Genomic DNA, 17,467 nt, shown 5'->3' on the forward strand with positions numbered 1-17,467 from the left:
ACAGATTTCAAGCTGATCACTTAAACCACTTCTGAGACACATTTAGGCCAGATCGACACACCTACAGAGAGAGGCGCAGCGTAAAATGTGATTGATGCACCCAGCATTAACATTCAATTTAGGTAGAGGAAGACTGTGCCTATTAAATATGCTCTGCATGAGGCTCATATTGCAATTTCAAAGCTGTTGTGAAATGATGGAAATAGGCATATATAGAGCTGTTAAAAGCTAGAAAAGGAAAGGTAAATTAGGTTTAGATCATTAATATAACTGATATGACAAGTAATTCTACCCTAATGAAAAGCCCGCTGTGTTTGGAATTAGCATGTCATGTAATATAAAAATGTAATTGTTACTATTATGCAGTTTTATAGTGGACTGTTATGGCTATAATGACCAGATCTTGAGTGATGAAATCTTTCTTAATATTTTTTTTACCAAGGTAGCAGGCATATAAATAGGGTAAATCTATGCAAATTATACAAAAAATATCCCGCCGTCCATCCATCCATTATCTATACCGGATATGCACGGTCGCTGAGAGCCTGGAGTCTATTCCAGGAAACTTGGGGCACCAGACAGACTACACCCTCAATGGGCAATTTGGGAAAGCTAGTCAACATATACCCCAGACTGTTGGAGGAAACCAGAGTACTCTAAGGAAACCCACCAAGTGGTACAAAGTGAAAATGCACAAAAACATACACACCATAATCAAGAGTGGCGCATATGAAACACTGTCAAAAGTTAATGGTGTATTTAATATGCATAAAGGCTAAACCTAAATTAAAATGTGGAGGGACGCTGAAAAAATTTCAATAATGGCCAATAAACCCAATTTTAAAAAAGTGTCTGTGTGTATTCACACACATTTGTTACAGTTAGTTCCTCTTATCGCTTACATTACAGCAGCTGCAAACAGTTATTTATTATTATTATTATTATTATTATTATTAGTCTCTGTTTTTTGCTCTGACATAAAATTAATACCACACACAAATTCCAGCTTTTCATATTTCTTATTACTTGTTGATTGTCTGATTTAAATCTTTAATGATTTGGCACAGATTTTAAATGGACAGTTCAGGGTTTGTCATAAATTTAATTCATATGGCTAACTTGCAGAACTTGCCAGGAAGGAAAAGGTTCACATTTGTATTAAGTACCATGTAATTTTGAAAGTGAGAATGCAGAAGCTTCATATAAGTCTCAGCTGGGCTTTGAAATGCATTTTTGCATGGAACGACGGTTGTGGAAATTGCAACCGATTACTTAAAGTATACTCGCGTTCTGGTCGACAAAGTTCACTATATAACGACAAAGACCTCGATTTAATTTAAGACTTGGAAGAATCTTGAACTATTCCTTTAAGCTTGATGTGATGCCCTATCTGATACCACCTTCCCTACTTTATCCAAGCATGGGACAATCACTGAGAGTGCATCGCTTTGGCTGAGGTCACCCCTTATGGAATCAAACCCTGGATTTATGTGAATAAAGAACAGACATACTTCCAAAGCTTGGCACACCCAGCTTTGTTAATCGATTCACACTTTATTAGTGATGCCTTAGATTTCGTTCGCAGTTTAGACAGATGCTGCTACTGTTCTCGAACAATATCTACATAATCTACATACATGTGTAGGTTAAAGGAGACTGAACTTTGTGGTGTCTTCACAGTCAGCTTCATCACATGGCTTAAACGTACGGAGCTACGAATGCAGCTAATTAATTATTGCCTCAGCATGCTGTCGACTGAGGACTTTAGTCACACCAGTATGGTACGAGTGAAAGGGCAGACATTAACTGATTGTACAGCCCCCCCCCCCTCTCCACTCTCTGTTGAGCCATGTGTCAAGAGCCTTGTCCAGACTGCTTATTTTAGGCTGCATACAGTGGAAGAAAAATAAAAGACGTAAGCTCAGCTGACGCGAGACTCTGAAAAGAGCCTTCTCTCTTTCTCTCCGTCTCTCCATCCCAGGACGCCTCCACCCATCCTCGCCTGCGCACACCTTGGAATCACATGCAGCAAAAAGAGAATGCCGTCTTGTTTTCAGCTAAAGGGTGGAGGCATCGGGAGAGAGAAAATCATTGTGTGTGTGTGTTTCTGTGTGTGTGAGATTTCTCTGTATGTTCCAGCAGGACATTCTGACACATACCACGTGTATGACGTACTTGAGCGATCTGAGCTCACAAGGACAGGGAGAGACTTAACATTGCAAGCTGAATGGGAAAGAGGCATTTAAATGCCCCTGACATTAAAAATTGGTATTTTATAGCTGTTTTAATGTTATGGCCATTAATAACATACTATATGAAAAAATATATACCTTGTAGTGTTTTACATTTCCTGGATCAACATTTATATCCTATTTCCTCGGTAATTACCTGCTTTATGCTAGTGCTTATTTATGCTAACCTAGCCTAGCCGTCTCTCCAGGGTTTAGTTTTTTTTGTAAGGTCTACAAATGTACCTGCTTTTTTAGGCCATTTGCCTGACATACAGGTAGTAATCATTTAAAATTGCCATTAAATATGAGGGACGTTCAAGTCAAACCGGGACTTGAGATGACCTTTTTGTATGAATGAATGCATAAAAACATAAATTGAATTAAATTTTTGATTTTTATAGCGCTTTTAATAATTGACATTGTCACGATCAGCTTTACACAATCAAAAGAATTATTTAAGTTTGTATGAAATGTGAACGTGTATGAATCAAAATGAGAACTTTGAGAGGAACCAGACTCAACAGGGAACCCATCCTCATTTGGGTAAAAAGGGATAGCAGGGATTGATCTGCATCATACTGTGTGAGACTGGAAGTTAAGTATAACAGGAGATGTGTTTAAGTGAATATGGATACCAGTTTATCATTATCATTAGACATGTACAGTGTGGTGATGAGACTCTAAGCCACAGTAAAACATTTGATCGGTGCAAACGTTTTTAAGAAGCTTGTACGTTTTTGAATGACCACCCCGGCCGAGTGGAATGTCTGATCCTTGAAAATCGACAGGTTTTTCAAGGTTCAGATGGTATTTCATTTAGTAGTCGAATTTATTTTTCATTTATTAGATGTGTAGTTATTGCCACATCCAACATACTGTACAGTTCTGACCTCGCACCAAGCCATTTCTACATAGTTCAGCGATTAAAGGGGCCAGCATTTCAGGCATGCAGCAGGCTGTCCGATCCTGGTTCCGGCGTATTATTAAAACTTCTTAACTTGATGGTATCCAAGCACTAGTAAAACACTGGGATAAGTGCATTAGTGTAACAGGCGATTATATAGGGAAATTAAGGTAGTTTTTGCTTTCTTAACTGTGTTCTGTCATTCTGGACAATCAGGAGTCCCAGTTTGACTCGAACACCTCGCATACAGTATTTTCAACAAAAATTTCCTGCTCTCACCATCTAACAGTCTAAAGATGTGAGAAACACATGTAAGCATGTGGCTAGAAAAGTGTACTAGAGATAACAGACAAACTGCCCACAACCACGATGCATCTGAACCTGAACTAATGTTACATCAGTGTTTATTACAGACATGTTCACGTTACGTATAGTTACTTATAGTGATTATAATGAATAGCATTTTCAGACTTAATGCTTGTAATTTGGGCAGAGTTAAGATAAAAGCCAGGACAGATTGAAAGGTTTGACGGTGTGTTTCTGGAAGGATTTACATTGCGTTGTTTGGTGCTTGACTTTAATCTATGTAAAAATGTATCTGTAGCCAGATACAGAGATTTATAGTGTTGTCATTATTAATCATTGCGATTGTGAGTGTTTGAGAGAAAGAGAGAGAGACTGCTGTAGTAGAGCTGGGAATGTGGCAGGTGGGTACGACATAACTGTGTCATGTTTGTGCAGGGTGAGTGTAAGCGCTGTTTACTCCATACTGTCTCTGTCTGTCTGCCTGCGTCTGTTTCTTCCTGGCTGGGGTTCTCTACTGCATACTATGGAGCAGAAATCCTCACTTGTTTGACCATATGTCAGCTAGAGAAAGGGGCTCCGCACTGTAATTGTGCTTCTAACTTTCCCATATGGAAACACGCATAAAACCCCCCTCACTACCGCAGGCGTATGTCACAAATCTCAGAATGATCTAGAGCAGTATGGTGGGTGTTTGTGTGTCTAATGATGTAACTCTTCTGACATTGCTATTGTCTAGCGATGTCGCTGCTCTTTGGTGTTTAATAGCTCTTTGATTTGTGATAAATGGCATTTAATGATGGGGTCATGAGAACACGCATATGGCCCCACGGCCACACTGCGTCTCCTCATGCCGAGCACAGAATTCATGCCGAGAGTCTGAATGGCTGAGTGGATCAGCCAATTAACGACGCTTTTGTTACTCTTGTTTGTGTCGTCGCAGGCTCTGCAGAAGCTGGCCAATCAGTATCTGAAGAGGGACTGGCCTGGAATCAAACCAGACGATCAGAGAAATGACTACAGGTGAGCAACTACACACACACACACGATCTTCATTCCCCGATATAAACATGCTGTAATAATGAAGTGATACAGATGAAACACAGATCATTTTCCCCCCTTAAGCCAGATACAGAGGAAGATCATCCAAGAAGGTTTTTCATTTATGCATTTAATGTATATTACAAGTAGGATAGCTCTACCCTTTATTTAATAATCATGCAAAAAGCTTGGCTAAATCATACTCTCGCTTCTAGCCATGCTGAATTTAATCACACCTTTAAAGTCTAGGTCAGGATTTCTACTGACAGGATTTCTAAGTATCATCACACCCCTACGGTACATAGTCATCTTTGAGGATGGATTTAGTGAGGACAGAACTAGTGAGTGATCTACAGGAAGAAAAAAACTTTTTGAAAATAGTTTTTTTAACACCCAGACTTCGACTACAGACTCCTAGAAAAGTAAATGTACAATAGAATTTAATGGAGTTTGTATACTATTGTATACTATGTACTGTACTGAGCACTCCACTTGGTACTAGTGACCCAAGTACACTGTACCCATTATATACTGTGAAAAATTGTCAAGGGTTAGCTGTAGTTAGAAAAATGTAAAGAATAACATGATTTATACATTTCAAGAATTTTCAGCTTGTCTCGCCGTCGTAATGTTCCTCTGGTATCCTGATACGTCTTGTTACGTGTGGCTCGCTGCCCGAATTTGGTCTTGGTAGGGAATGTTGAAATGCTTTGCAGACTGACACTTCCTCTGCTGCAGGAATGTGTACGGGGTGTGGAGGGCGTATCTGGAGGGCACAGTGGAAGTGAACCAGACTCGACTCTACATTTGCGATAACTACAAGAACGAGATCTCGGACCCTGCCAAAACCGTACGCCTTTACAAAGAGCAGCAGCTCAAGAAGGTACAGCTCTCATTCTCAGGGAGGTTACATTTAAGGTTATTCCTTTAGAGGGATGTGCGCAGATTAATTGCATTTCATTCAAAACAGGAAAAAAAATGTTTTGATTATATTATGTCCTGTTTAGCCTGTGTAATGAATTGCTATATTGTTAGGTAATGGCACAATGACTTATTTTTCTAACTGCCCCTTCATTCTGCCCCGCTCTATGGCGGCGCCCCCTGATGTCCATCACGCAACAGTGCATCGAGCAGTTGGGCCGGATCCAAGCTGAACTCCAAGACTCTGTGAAGGACCTGGCGAAGTCCAAGAAGAAGTACTTTGAGTTGGAGCAGATGGCCCAGGCCGTCCGGGAAAAAGCAGATATCGAGGCCAAGTAGGTACTCTGCATGCAGTGGGGTCTAAGTCAGGACTGTCCCGCTTACAGCTTGGTCATAAAGACTCAGCAAGTGAAAGCCACTATGGACCAATCCCGTTTATCTGCGATTAGAAACCAGCAGGAGACGCATCTCAAACCTCAGAGTCTCACTACTTAATTATCCTCCTACACACTGATGATACGAAATCAAGTGTGCCCTTGTGTGTTTGCCAGAAAACTTGATACAGTAATTTAGTCAGCATGTCCTCGACTAAATCCCTTTAGGGATGTTTATCTTTCTCCTTCGCAGATTTTTAGCTGGAGACAAAACTTGTTTATGACAGTTAAGTTTTCGAGACGTGGTCCTTCTCTATAAGTACAGGAGCAGCAGCAGAGAGAGCGAATGAGAAGTGCTTTGCTGGGTAGAATCTAGAGCTGGCTAGTAAAGTCAGTATTGATTTGGACAAGAGCCTAGTGCCACATTTTATTCCTGGCAATAAAGTAAAGTGGAGGGATCGGACTAGCCTGTTGTGTTCGGCTGCGGAATTGAAAGGGGGGGGGCAATTAATCTTTCACCTTTCCTGTCTAATATTTTCTTATTACACCGCTACCAAATTTCTATCAGTTATAAGAAGCTGCATCACTCAGATATATTTGACATATTTGCATTGATTGTTGCCTCACAGCAAAAACAAATAATTTCATCCTAATAACAGAAAAAAAAAAATGTTAAATGTACTTAAATTTGACTCGCTGCAGTCAGCGTTGGCGTTAATACTTTTTCTTCCATCTAATCTGGGTTTGACGCAGCGCCTTAGAATTCGTGTTACTTCCTGTTCGGGGTCTGTACAGCTGTTAATCATGGTTGAATTCCTAATTCCCGCTTCCTCTTTGTCACGCAGGTCTGAGTGGAGACTGATTAAGAATGATTTTCCTGCCTTTCACAGCTCAAGAACAGTCTAGTCCTTGTTTCCTTAAATCCCATGTAAAGTTGCAAAAATGTTCTTCAATGGTGGGACAGGTTCCACTCTGAATGCTTTCAAACCCACAGGATGATGGTCTCGATGCTGTGGTGTCTAGAGCTGGGTTTGATTTACAGTGCCTGGATACTGAGCTGATTAAAGTCTGCTGTGTGTTCCCAGGTCAAAGCTGGGCCTGTTTCAGTCCAGGATTAGTTTACAGAAGGCCAGCGTAAAGGTGAGCAAAACAGCACCAATCGAAATGGTCATCACTTTGTGTGACTCCGATTCCTTTTTACCTTTGCGTGCCCTGGGAAATATGTTTATAGATGCGAAATATTTATTAAGTATTATTAGATTTTATTTGGGGGCGGAATGGTGATGTAGTGGTTAGCACTGTTGCCTTGCACCTCCAGGGTCCGGGTTCGATTCCCGGCCAGGCTCGATTCCTTTCTCTGTGACCATGGAGTTTGCATGTTCTCCCAGTGCTTAGTGGGTTTCCTTTGGGTGCTCCAGTTTCCTCTCACATTCCAAAGACATGTAGCTTAGATTAGTTAACGTTAAGTGTGTGAATGAGAAGAGCGTGTGCATGTGTGTGTGCCCTGTGATGGATTGGCACTCTGTCTAGGGTGTACCCTGCCTCACGCCCCAAGTCTCCTGGGTAGGCTCCAGGCCCCCATGACCCTGAATACAGGATAAAGCAGTATAGATGATGAGTGAGTGAGTGAGATTTTATTTGGTCTTTTTTGGTTATATACCACACACTAGAAACTCTTTGTCACTTACCAGTACAGCGCAGTGAAATTCTTTTCTTTACATATTCCAGCTTGTTATATGAGGTGAGGAGATAAGGTTAGGGCACCCGCTCGGCTGTGATGCTGCACCCCTCGAGCAGTCAGGGTTTAAAGCTTTGCTCAGGGTCCAAAGGTGGCTGGTGCAGGAATTTAAAATCACAACCTTCTGATCATTAGCCCAGACCCTTAAATGCTGAGCTGCCACAGCCTTCTGATTTAATTATCAGAGTAAGTAAATGTCATGAATAAATCACAGGTACTACCACAAAGACCAACTGCATCTTTAATAAGTAAGTAATAAATCATGACGGGGTGTTATGTAGTCTGATCTGTGTTACAAATTACAGTTATCTCCACAGTATGTCTAGAAGTGTAAGCGAGAAAGAGAGAGACTACTGTGCCAAAGTCTTGAGCCACCCCTGATTTCTTCACATTTTGCCTTTATAGATCCAGACTTTATTGTAATTGAAGGATAGTTCTCCAGACTTCCAGAAGGACATTTTAGCTCTTATTAAGGACAAGTGTTTGCCTCGCATTCACCTGTCCAGTCTCTGTACCTGAGCATTTTCAAGGGATTGATTTTGTTTGTTAAGCCACACAATGAATTATGGATTCATATAATAATCCAATAATTATGGATTATTTCTCACTGGTTCTTTTTTTTTCATTTAAGCATAAAATGAAACATCTAACTCAGTGAGAAACAGGTGCAGATGATGACACCTGGCTGGTGATTAGTATAGTGATGATGCTGAAGGCATTGGTTTCCATTTATTTAATTGAATCTATATAATTTAATAAAGAAATGAGGGATGGCTCAAGACTTTAGAGCAGTACACATTACAGAGTCATGCTGTTGCAGAAAATTAATCAACACCTTCTGAGTAATCAGATTAGAGAATTCAAGATCGCTTTGGTGTTAAAGGAATAAGGGTGTTCATAGAGAGTCTGTTAATACTAATGTTTCTTTGAACGTTTTACAAATACAGTGGAACCTCGGATTGCGAGTAACGCGGTTTGCGAGATTTTTAATAAATTTTGACTTGAAAAACAAGCAAGTCTTGGTTTACGAGTACCGAGTATCATGAGATTTTTAATAAATTTTGACTTGAAAAACAAGCAAGTCTTGGTTTACGAGTACCGAGTATCATGTATCACGCTTGCACTTCTCGTTTTGATGCTGAGCGTCACATGATCACAACTGACCCAATGTTTTTTCTCTCTCTTGCGCTGCGGAATTGTGGGTAATCGTCTCCTCTGCTGGGTCTCTTTTGGTATAATCAACATCCGTGCACCCGTGTACCGTTTACTATAACACTGTGACAACGTGTGTGCGTTTAAAACATCTTTTATTTTACTTTTGACCTTCCTCCTCTCCTCCCCCTCTCGCCTTCACACACACACACACACACACGCACACACACACAAACACATACACTCACTGTTCTGCACAAAAACACTACTCTGTCGCGATTCTTTCAAAGGTAAAGTGCAGTTTTTTTTTTTTTTTTTTTTACTTTACCTTACAGCAGTGATTCCGTTAGCGTGACCTCACGTGAGACTTATAAGCGATGTTCCTTGCTACTTTTTCTGATTAAACAGTCTTTCCATTAGTGTGTGTGTGTGTGTGTGTGTGTGTGTGTGTGTGAAACTCAAATAAGAGAGAAAGACGGTTTACTATGTAAGATGAGAAGTTTAAACTTACTTTAGCTTTACACACACGCCTGCGCGCATAAACGGAAACATTTTTCGGGATTTTTTTTAAACTTTTTTCAAAGATAAATTTGTTTTATTTTGACTTTAAAATTTTGTGTTAATTATTTTTATTTATTTATTTTTTGGGCTGTGGAAAGAATAATTTGAGTTTTGATTATTTCTTATAGGAGAATTTGCTTTGTTTTTGCGAGTTTTGAAATATGCTTCTGGAACGAATTTTGCTCGTAATCCAAGGTTACACTGAAGTAAAGTATGCCTTTAGCTTAATCTATTGATTTATTATTTTTTTGGGGCAAATATAAATTTTAATCCTCATTTTAATTATTTATTAATGTTTATTAGGGGGGGAAAAAGTACTATTTCTCCATTGCCTGGTCAGGAGCTGCATGAATTTCGTGACGCAGAAAGTAGAAGCAGGTCGATAGTCATTTAAGCCATCCTGGAAATTATGCTGTTAATTAGTTTTTAATGCAGTTTGTCTGGTTTTATTTCTGTTAAAGCTCAAGGCCAAGAGGAGTGATTGCAACTCCAAAGCCACCCACGCCAGAAACGAATACCTTCTTACACTCGCAGCAGCCAACGCGCATCAGGACCGCTACTACCAGACTGATCTGGCCAACAGTATCAAGGTGAGATACCAAGCAGATTTAGCCAAGCAATTTTTTTAGCTAGTACGGTATTTATTGTGTATGTGGAGTAATCAAACCCTTATAAAAAAAATTAAAGCTGAATTCATTGAGTTCTCCTAGAACATGTCATGATTCGTGGTGTTAAGAAAGTAATAAAAGCTAGCTATGGTTGTCAACTCAACCTAACCATAGCTAAGTGTGCTTTTGTAAAATAGCATGCATAAGAACAGCTAGCTAGCTAATTGAAAGTTAATAAGTTCTATATATATTAAACTTGAATGAAGTTTATTATAAAGCTTAAGCAATGTTTCTCTCTTTCCTGCTGTTTTGACTGGTTGCTTGGTCAAGTCACTCATACCCATTTCCCCCTTCGAGTAACTGAAACCTCAGCGTGCATCTTAAACTGCGCTGTTCTTCTCATTGTTCTCGTTCTCATATTCAGCTGTGCTTTCTACAGTTTGGATGACTTCTCTCTTGCCAAGTCGAGGTCATGACCAGAAATGCCGTCACTCACCACAAAAAGTTCATGTTCTCTCGGCGAGCTATATAATCCTCATCTGTCCACTTTCCAGCTGTGTACTTGCGTATCTCGCCATGATGAGTCATGCTCACTTTGCCCGTTGTGACGCAGTCTTGAACTAGTTCTGAAATAACATTTTTCTTTCTTCCTCTTCATGATTCTCTCTTTCAGGCTAGCCGTCTAATATCAAAGCATGTCGAAATGTAACTTTATAAAATTACTTTTTAAAGCAGTGTGACTACTATCATGTCTTTTCTGTGGTGTTTTGATTTTCCTAAAATGTGAGATTCACTGGGACTGACAGGCACAGAGACCACGCCTCTTTCAATTTAAATGACTGGCACATAAGCCATGCTTCCTTCATTGGGACTGACAAGCTCAGAGGGCACACCTCTTTTACTGGGAATGAAAGAGGCCATATCTCTTTCACTGGGACTGACAAGCGCAGAAGACACACCTTTTTCAGCTGCACCTCTTTCCCAGGGACATTACAATTACATACACCACTCCTCCTTCACTGGGATTGACAGGCACAGAAGTTCTGCCTAATCCTCACTTCTGATTTTATTCTGTCCGAGAACTGAAGTTAAGTTGGATCTGTGGTTCAGTGTGCGTGCCTGAGTGTGTGTATGCGTGTGTTCGTAAAGCATGTCTGGTATGTTCTACCCCATAGTCTCAGGGTCACTTCCCAGCACCTCGTGTCTCGAGGGACCCATCATAACCACGAGAACAAGCTTCTCACTTTTAGCTGTCAGCTTTAACGAGCCTGTATACACAGCTGGGCCACCAAGCTGTCTTGCCTCCCAGCCCACTTAGCTCGGCAAAATAATATACTGCCCGCTTACTCAGCGTGAATCTCCTAGCATCTTCTTCTTTGTTGTTGTTGGCTGCTTGTTGTTTTTTTCTGTTTTTCAGAAACGACAAGTGGCTTTTCGTATGGTTGTGCCGGTCAGCAAAGTGTTCGCTAGCATACACCCCAAAGCTGTGGTAGATTTATGTGAACTGACAGCAGCAGAACATGTCCTTATTTAGTGATGCAAATCCATAAACATGAACACCTTAATCTTTTTTTTTTTTTTGTGGAAATTCCAGCAGCATATCTTCATTCAGATTCTTGTTCTTGTCATGTGTCAGAAAGGGAAGGAATGCTTTCTTGGAAAGGTTTTTATTTAAACCAGACTAGATTATCTTAAAATACCTCATTTGTAGGCATTATTATAGTCGTATATTTCCAGAGCAGAGCTACAGAAGCCAACATAAAAGAAAAACTTGTTTGTGTTGATTGCCGAGATGTGGTGTAAAAGAAAAATTATGTACATTTTATTTTGCGCTTTAATGCAAATGGTACTCGGTCTCATTCTGGATTATTATTATTATTATTTATTTTGTAATACATTGGTTGGTAAAATGCTTAAAATTTAACATTAGTATCACTAGTATTCATATTAATAGCATATTCTTATGCTATTAATATTCTACAGCACTTTTTATCCTTATAAATAAAGAATATAAACATTCATTGCTTTATTTTAATACTCCTGGCCAGTACCACATATTTGGAGTGAATTTTTCATTCTAATGTTATGGCTTCTTCCTGGACTAAACTACCGCTTAAATGGAAATTTTGTTGCCCATCCGAACTGCGTTTTTCTTTTTTCTTTAAATAGCCGATGGTTTTGTTAGCTGCGATTTATAATAAATTCATTTATTATTGCTGTGTGTGCATGTGCAATCATGGCTGAGCATCATGAGCAGTCAGATTTTAAAGACACGGCATAGCAGTGTAAGGGATTAGTGCCAGATATGCCTGGAGCATCATGTAAAACAGGAATACACACAAGTGTTGATAATGTCATCACTGTAAATAATTCCTTAGTCTGTAATTGATGCCTGTAGCTCATTCCCTAAAAAGGTAAGCCACTCTTTTAAAAAAATTCTCAATGAGCTGTTGCAAGAACTTTAGGTATTTAAGGCTGAACAGTTAATAAAATCGGTTAAAGATTGGGTTATGTGGTGAAATCTCTGTGCATAAAAGGTCAGGGCTGAAAACCACTACTGAATGCACATGAACTTTGATCCTGCTGATAAAAGCGCATTAAAAAGCCTGCTCTTGTATTGGAGATCACCACATCAATTAAGGAATATTTAAACATCCATTCTGCAATAAACACAGGTCATAATTACTGTACAGCCCCTGAAAATGTTTACTACATCCTGACAATCATCACCCGTGGGGAAAAAAAAAATCTCCATCCTAAAAATGACCAGCGTAACAGGATTTGTCCTGATAGAGGGGTGTCCTATGTCCATGACGTGCACCTCTGCAAATTTACTGTATATAAATATTTTGTAACAACTGTGCCTAAAATACTGTGTAAAAATTTTAAGCCATCCCTAATTTCTTCGTATTTTCCTTTTAAAGTGACAGAATTCCTCACAAAAAAAAAAAAATGTAACATCGTATTGCAGAATAGTTCTCCAGGCTTCCTGAAGGAATTGTTTTGGCTCTCAGTTTGGACCGTGTTTCGGAGAAATGTTTTTATTTATTAACCTACACAGTGACCTATAAATCATTTAAGCATAAAAAAAAACATTTAAAAACATAGTTCTGGCATTAATTAGTAAAAACTAGGTGCAAATGATCAGATCGGTGATGAGTATACTGGTGATGATGAATGCAGAGTTGTTGGAACAGACGAGAGGAAATGAGGTTGCTGCTGAACCTTTTACATAAACAACCAATTTTTGTTGTTAAACTGAATGGTTAGGTATTTTAAACATTTATTTATTAATAATTGCCATAATTAAATGTAATGTAACATGAAGAAATGTTAGAAAAGGGTGGCTCAATTTTTGCACAATACTATACAGTAATAGTCAAAAGTTTTGCACACCCTTTCTAATTCAGAGTTTTTTGTTTTGTGGTTTATCTTATACATTCGGGAACAATACTGGGAATTTTAAACCTATGAAATAACACGTATGGCATTAGGTAATTAATTAACAACAACAACAGTCAGTAGTTATTTTAAGACACAAGGTCTGGCCTCCGAGTTGCACAGTGGTAAAGTGCTCGCCCTATCATTCGGAGATCGCTGGTCCTGGTGATGCTGTTAGCTCGCACAGCCGGAGGTCTAGAGAGAGCTGATTGGCCGAGCTCTCTCAGAGAGGATGGATGAGAGATACTTTGTGCTCCCACATTAATCACGGCTCCCCAGCCAATCAGGGGCGTCTGTGAGCTCGCGCACGCGGAAGGAGCGGCTAGCGCTTTTCTCAGAGAGTGTCACTCCGCCCCTAACGGTGCGTGAGCAAGCAGTTCAAAAAGATGCAGTCGGCTGGCGTCACACGGTTTGGAGAAAACATGTGATAGTCTTCGGCCCTTCCGGCTTAATGTGGGAGCTCCCTAGTGACGGGGAGGAATTAGCCACGACTAAATTAGGGAGAAAATCGGGAAAAAATTCCCCCCTCAAAAAATCCCCATCTGTAAAACCCATTGAGCACCATGATGAAATTGGTTCTCATGAAGACCATCCCAGCAAAGCAAGACCAAAATTTACCTCTGCTGTAGAAGGAAAGATGACAGTTCCTTTAGATCAATCAGCCTTAAAAATCACCAATTAACAGTACCTTAGGGTAGAACCGGTATAAAGGCTTTACAGAGCATAAGTAGCAGACACATCTCAATATCAACTGTTCAAAGATGATTATTGCACAATTTTGGATGCCTTCAGTATTGATTTACAATGTAGAAAGAAATAAAAATCAGGAAAGATCATGTAATTAGAAGGTGTATCCAAACTGACTAGTGGTATACATGTGGACTTCCTGAACCTTCGGGCACAACATTGGAAGCACATAATTTTATATGATGCCTTTGTATGCTGTAGCATTAGAATTTTTCTTGACTACAACTAAGAAGTGCAAACCATTTCCAATTCCAGATGTCAGTACATCTGTGAATCTGCTACACAAAGTGAGCTCCATGAAGACATGGTTTACCAAGGTTAGTGTTGCACAAAGCCCTGACCCTCAACCCCACTGAACACTCCAAAATCTAAAGGAAAGCCAGCTTGGAAGAAAAAACAGCAAAGCTGAACATCCATGCTTTCAACATGATGACTACTCCAAGTCACAATCTCCATGTGTTAAAGCAGCTTGGGTTTGTAATCAGAGAGCTTTCTTAACTGGATCAGTTGCTGCTTTGTGTGTTGTTAATTGAGTGTTGTTAAAAGGGAAGGTGATGTAACAGTGTGGTAATGATACTTCTGTTCCAACTGTTTTTTTGGGATCTGATGCAGGCATCACATTTGCAATAAGTGCAAATTCATTCCGTAATATAAAATCTCAAATACGGTATTTTGTACTGTTTTTTAATTTAATATCGTTCAATTTATTTTTATTACCATTCACACACTGTCCAGACTTTCTTAGATCTGAGATTTTGTAAGTCATAACCTCTGTGTTAATTTGTAATGTTTGTCTAACATTAGATACCTTGCAAGATAAAGGACTTGGGAGAACGCCTAAGGCCTGTACTTGACATATAACACTACATGTGTGTGCACATGCAAAATAGTCCTCACTGCACAACCAAGAGCTTGGTGGGTGAGCCCAATGATGCTACACAGTTATCTAGTGTGAAACGCCTTTAGCAGTCTATGGAACCTGGACTATTAATTTGACTAGTAGGAGGAACCTGAGTAGGTTTAACTCTATGCCTTGGTTCTGCATAAGGGTATTCCAGGTTATGTATCAGCTCTGAGATATACCACCAAGTATGTGAAGAAGTGGCATTGTTCACATGCTTTGTGGTGTATCTCAGAGCTGACACATACTGTAACCTGTCCAGCCCTAGAATACTTTCATGACCACTTTCTGTCATTTTGCACAACAGCAAGCCTGGTTGAGGAAGTTGTAATAGTATATACATTGTGAAAACGCCAGTAACCACATCAACGGAGCCAACGTGCTGTAGATGCACCACCCTTTGAAGCTTAATCATTATGAGTCTTGTATTTTCTGTCCTTCTTTTTGTAGATGTAGTCACTTAACCAACACGCTTCGATGGAAACCCCTTTTCAGCAACAAAATTGTTAGTATGAATGGTGAGACGTGTTTGAGTTTTATCTGCGCTTCACAGCTGCTTGTTTAAGATCTACTCCAAGTAGTCATTGTATTATGAAAGGAGATCATTTATCTGGAATGAAGGAAAGGAATCATCTTAATGAAGCACAGACACAGCAGGGTGCAGGGATTTTTAGAGCCTTACTGAATTTACAATTATTTTGCTATTTAGAAGATATAACCAGTTTTAGGCATACTGTAGTTAGGCAAAGAAAAAAACAAACACTGGGGAAATGATTAGAAACATGTTCATTTTAGAAATGCCAGTGAGTGCTCCTGAGTGGCGTAACCAAAATACGTTCACTCTGCCATCTAGAGATCGCAAATTCGATTCCTTGGTGGTTCTACAGCATCTGATCTGAGATGCTCTTAATTGTTGATTTTTGAGGCTGGTAACTCTAAATGAACATTCGTCTTTTCTTCTGCAGCAGAGGTAAGTTTTGGTCTTGCTTTCCTGGGATAAGCACCATTCTTCATGAGCACCAGTTTCATCATGGTGTTTGATGGGTTTTGCAAATCTGTTGGCTGTCCTTTTTTTGCATGGGAGGGGTGGTATCCCAGCAGTGTCGCATCAATTATGTCAACACTAGCCAGTAATGGGCTTCAGTGAGCTCACACAAGCGGAAGTGACGGATAGCGCTTTTCTTTGAGTGTGTTATGCTGCCCCATCGTTGTGTCGAAAAAGATGCAATTAGCTGTTTTTACGTGTCTCTAAGTTAAGACATGATAGTCCTCGGCCGTCCTGGTTGGTAGTTGTCGCCTTGATAGAGAGATGTGTGAGAATTGGCTAGGAATAAATTTGAAAGAAAATCTGGGATCGAAAATTCAAAAGAGTCTTAACAAATTGTCGGTCAGCTGTGCCAAATGATCTGAATCATTGAAAAGAGGCTAAATTCTCATCACTAATATCAATTCAATCTGGTTGCCATAGCAGAGAGTACATTTCTTTAATGACTGATATGTGCTTTCATTTGTGTTTTTATAGCTGTTAGTGTGGCTCGTCTTATTATAGTGGAATTGTTATTACATTTAATTGCATCAAGATCTTCAGGGTCTTTCTCACGACATCTGGCAGTTCAGAAGTCTCAATTAAGGGTGCTTTCACATCTACAGGCTTCAGTACGTATAAATTGAACTCTTGTTCGTTTTCCCACTTGGTGCAGTTCGTTTTGTCTGGTGTGAACGCCAAACAGAAGTGGTCTCGTTTCAAAACATCTGCCGAATTCTGGCACGGTCCTCCGGGTGAGGAAGCATACCGAACCAAACAAGACTAACAGCTTCATTTTTCATGCCTGTTGGAAATCATTGGAAATACAGTATGATTGGCTGATGAGCATGTTCGGTAGGAATGATGCATGCCGTTTCTATACTGTCTTGATACACACCTTCGGTGACTCCACTGCATCCACTGAACTTAGGTTTTTTCCCCACTGTAGCCACGCTTCATTTTCAAACTGTAAAGTGATAAATGCAAGTAATTGAATAAAATTTTTGTGATTTTGCTCAATCACCAGAGGCAACAACCAACCGTATATTTCAACATCCATCATGAAAGTGTTTTTGAAACATGCAGTAATCCACAACACAGGATCTTCTTCCTGTATTTACTTTTTTCCAGTATCTTGTACATTTGGTCACAATTGTTCCAATGTTTATCTGTTGCAGGTGAGTTAGCTTGTACTGTTCTTGATAAAGGTATATTTATAGTTCAGTGATTTGGTCTTGAAACATATATACAGTATCTTTCCTGGGTCATAAGCTCAGCTTGCTAGAAGTTTTGAGGTATGACTATACTAAGGAATTAATTAGGAGGAGGCTTTTTGTATAGGAAAATAATCAGCGCTTTGCTAACCATAAGTGGATCATTAGTACTTTTTAATTCACTTCTGCCACAGCAATAAAAAAAATTTGTGTTAATAAATAATTTCATGCTTACTGTAAACAAGTAAACAAGTTAGTCTGTGTCATGATTTACATTATAGCAACTATAAACAGCTGTTCCGTGACC

General features: G+C 39.6%; 1 protein-coding gene across 1 annotated transcript in view; it reads left to right on the plus strand.

Moving 5' to 3' along the window:
- LOC128527762 (F-BAR and double SH3 domains protein 2-like) overlaps window positions 1-17,467 on the plus strand; it is a 105,114-nt gene that overhangs the window by 59,787 nt on the left and 27,860 nt on the right. Inside the window, exons 4-8 of the mRNA XM_053500326.1 lie at window positions 4,382-4,461; window positions 5,218-5,362; window positions 5,602-5,735; window positions 6,860-6,914; window positions 9,687-9,815. Coding sequence (XP_053356301.1) covers window positions 4,382-4,461; window positions 5,218-5,362; window positions 5,602-5,735; window positions 6,860-6,914; window positions 9,687-9,815 — 543 coding nt within the window. The remainder of the gene's footprint in view (window positions 1-4,381; window positions 4,462-5,217; window positions 5,363-5,601; window positions 5,736-6,859; window positions 6,915-9,686; window positions 9,816-17,467) is intronic.

This window comes from Clarias gariepinus, chromosome 7 (assembly GCF_024256425.1).
Source record: "Clarias gariepinus isolate MV-2021 ecotype Netherlands chromosome 7, CGAR_prim_01v2, whole genome shotgun sequence".
Lineage (NCBI taxonomy): Eukaryota > Metazoa > Chordata > Actinopteri > Siluriformes > Clariidae > Clarias > Clarias gariepinus.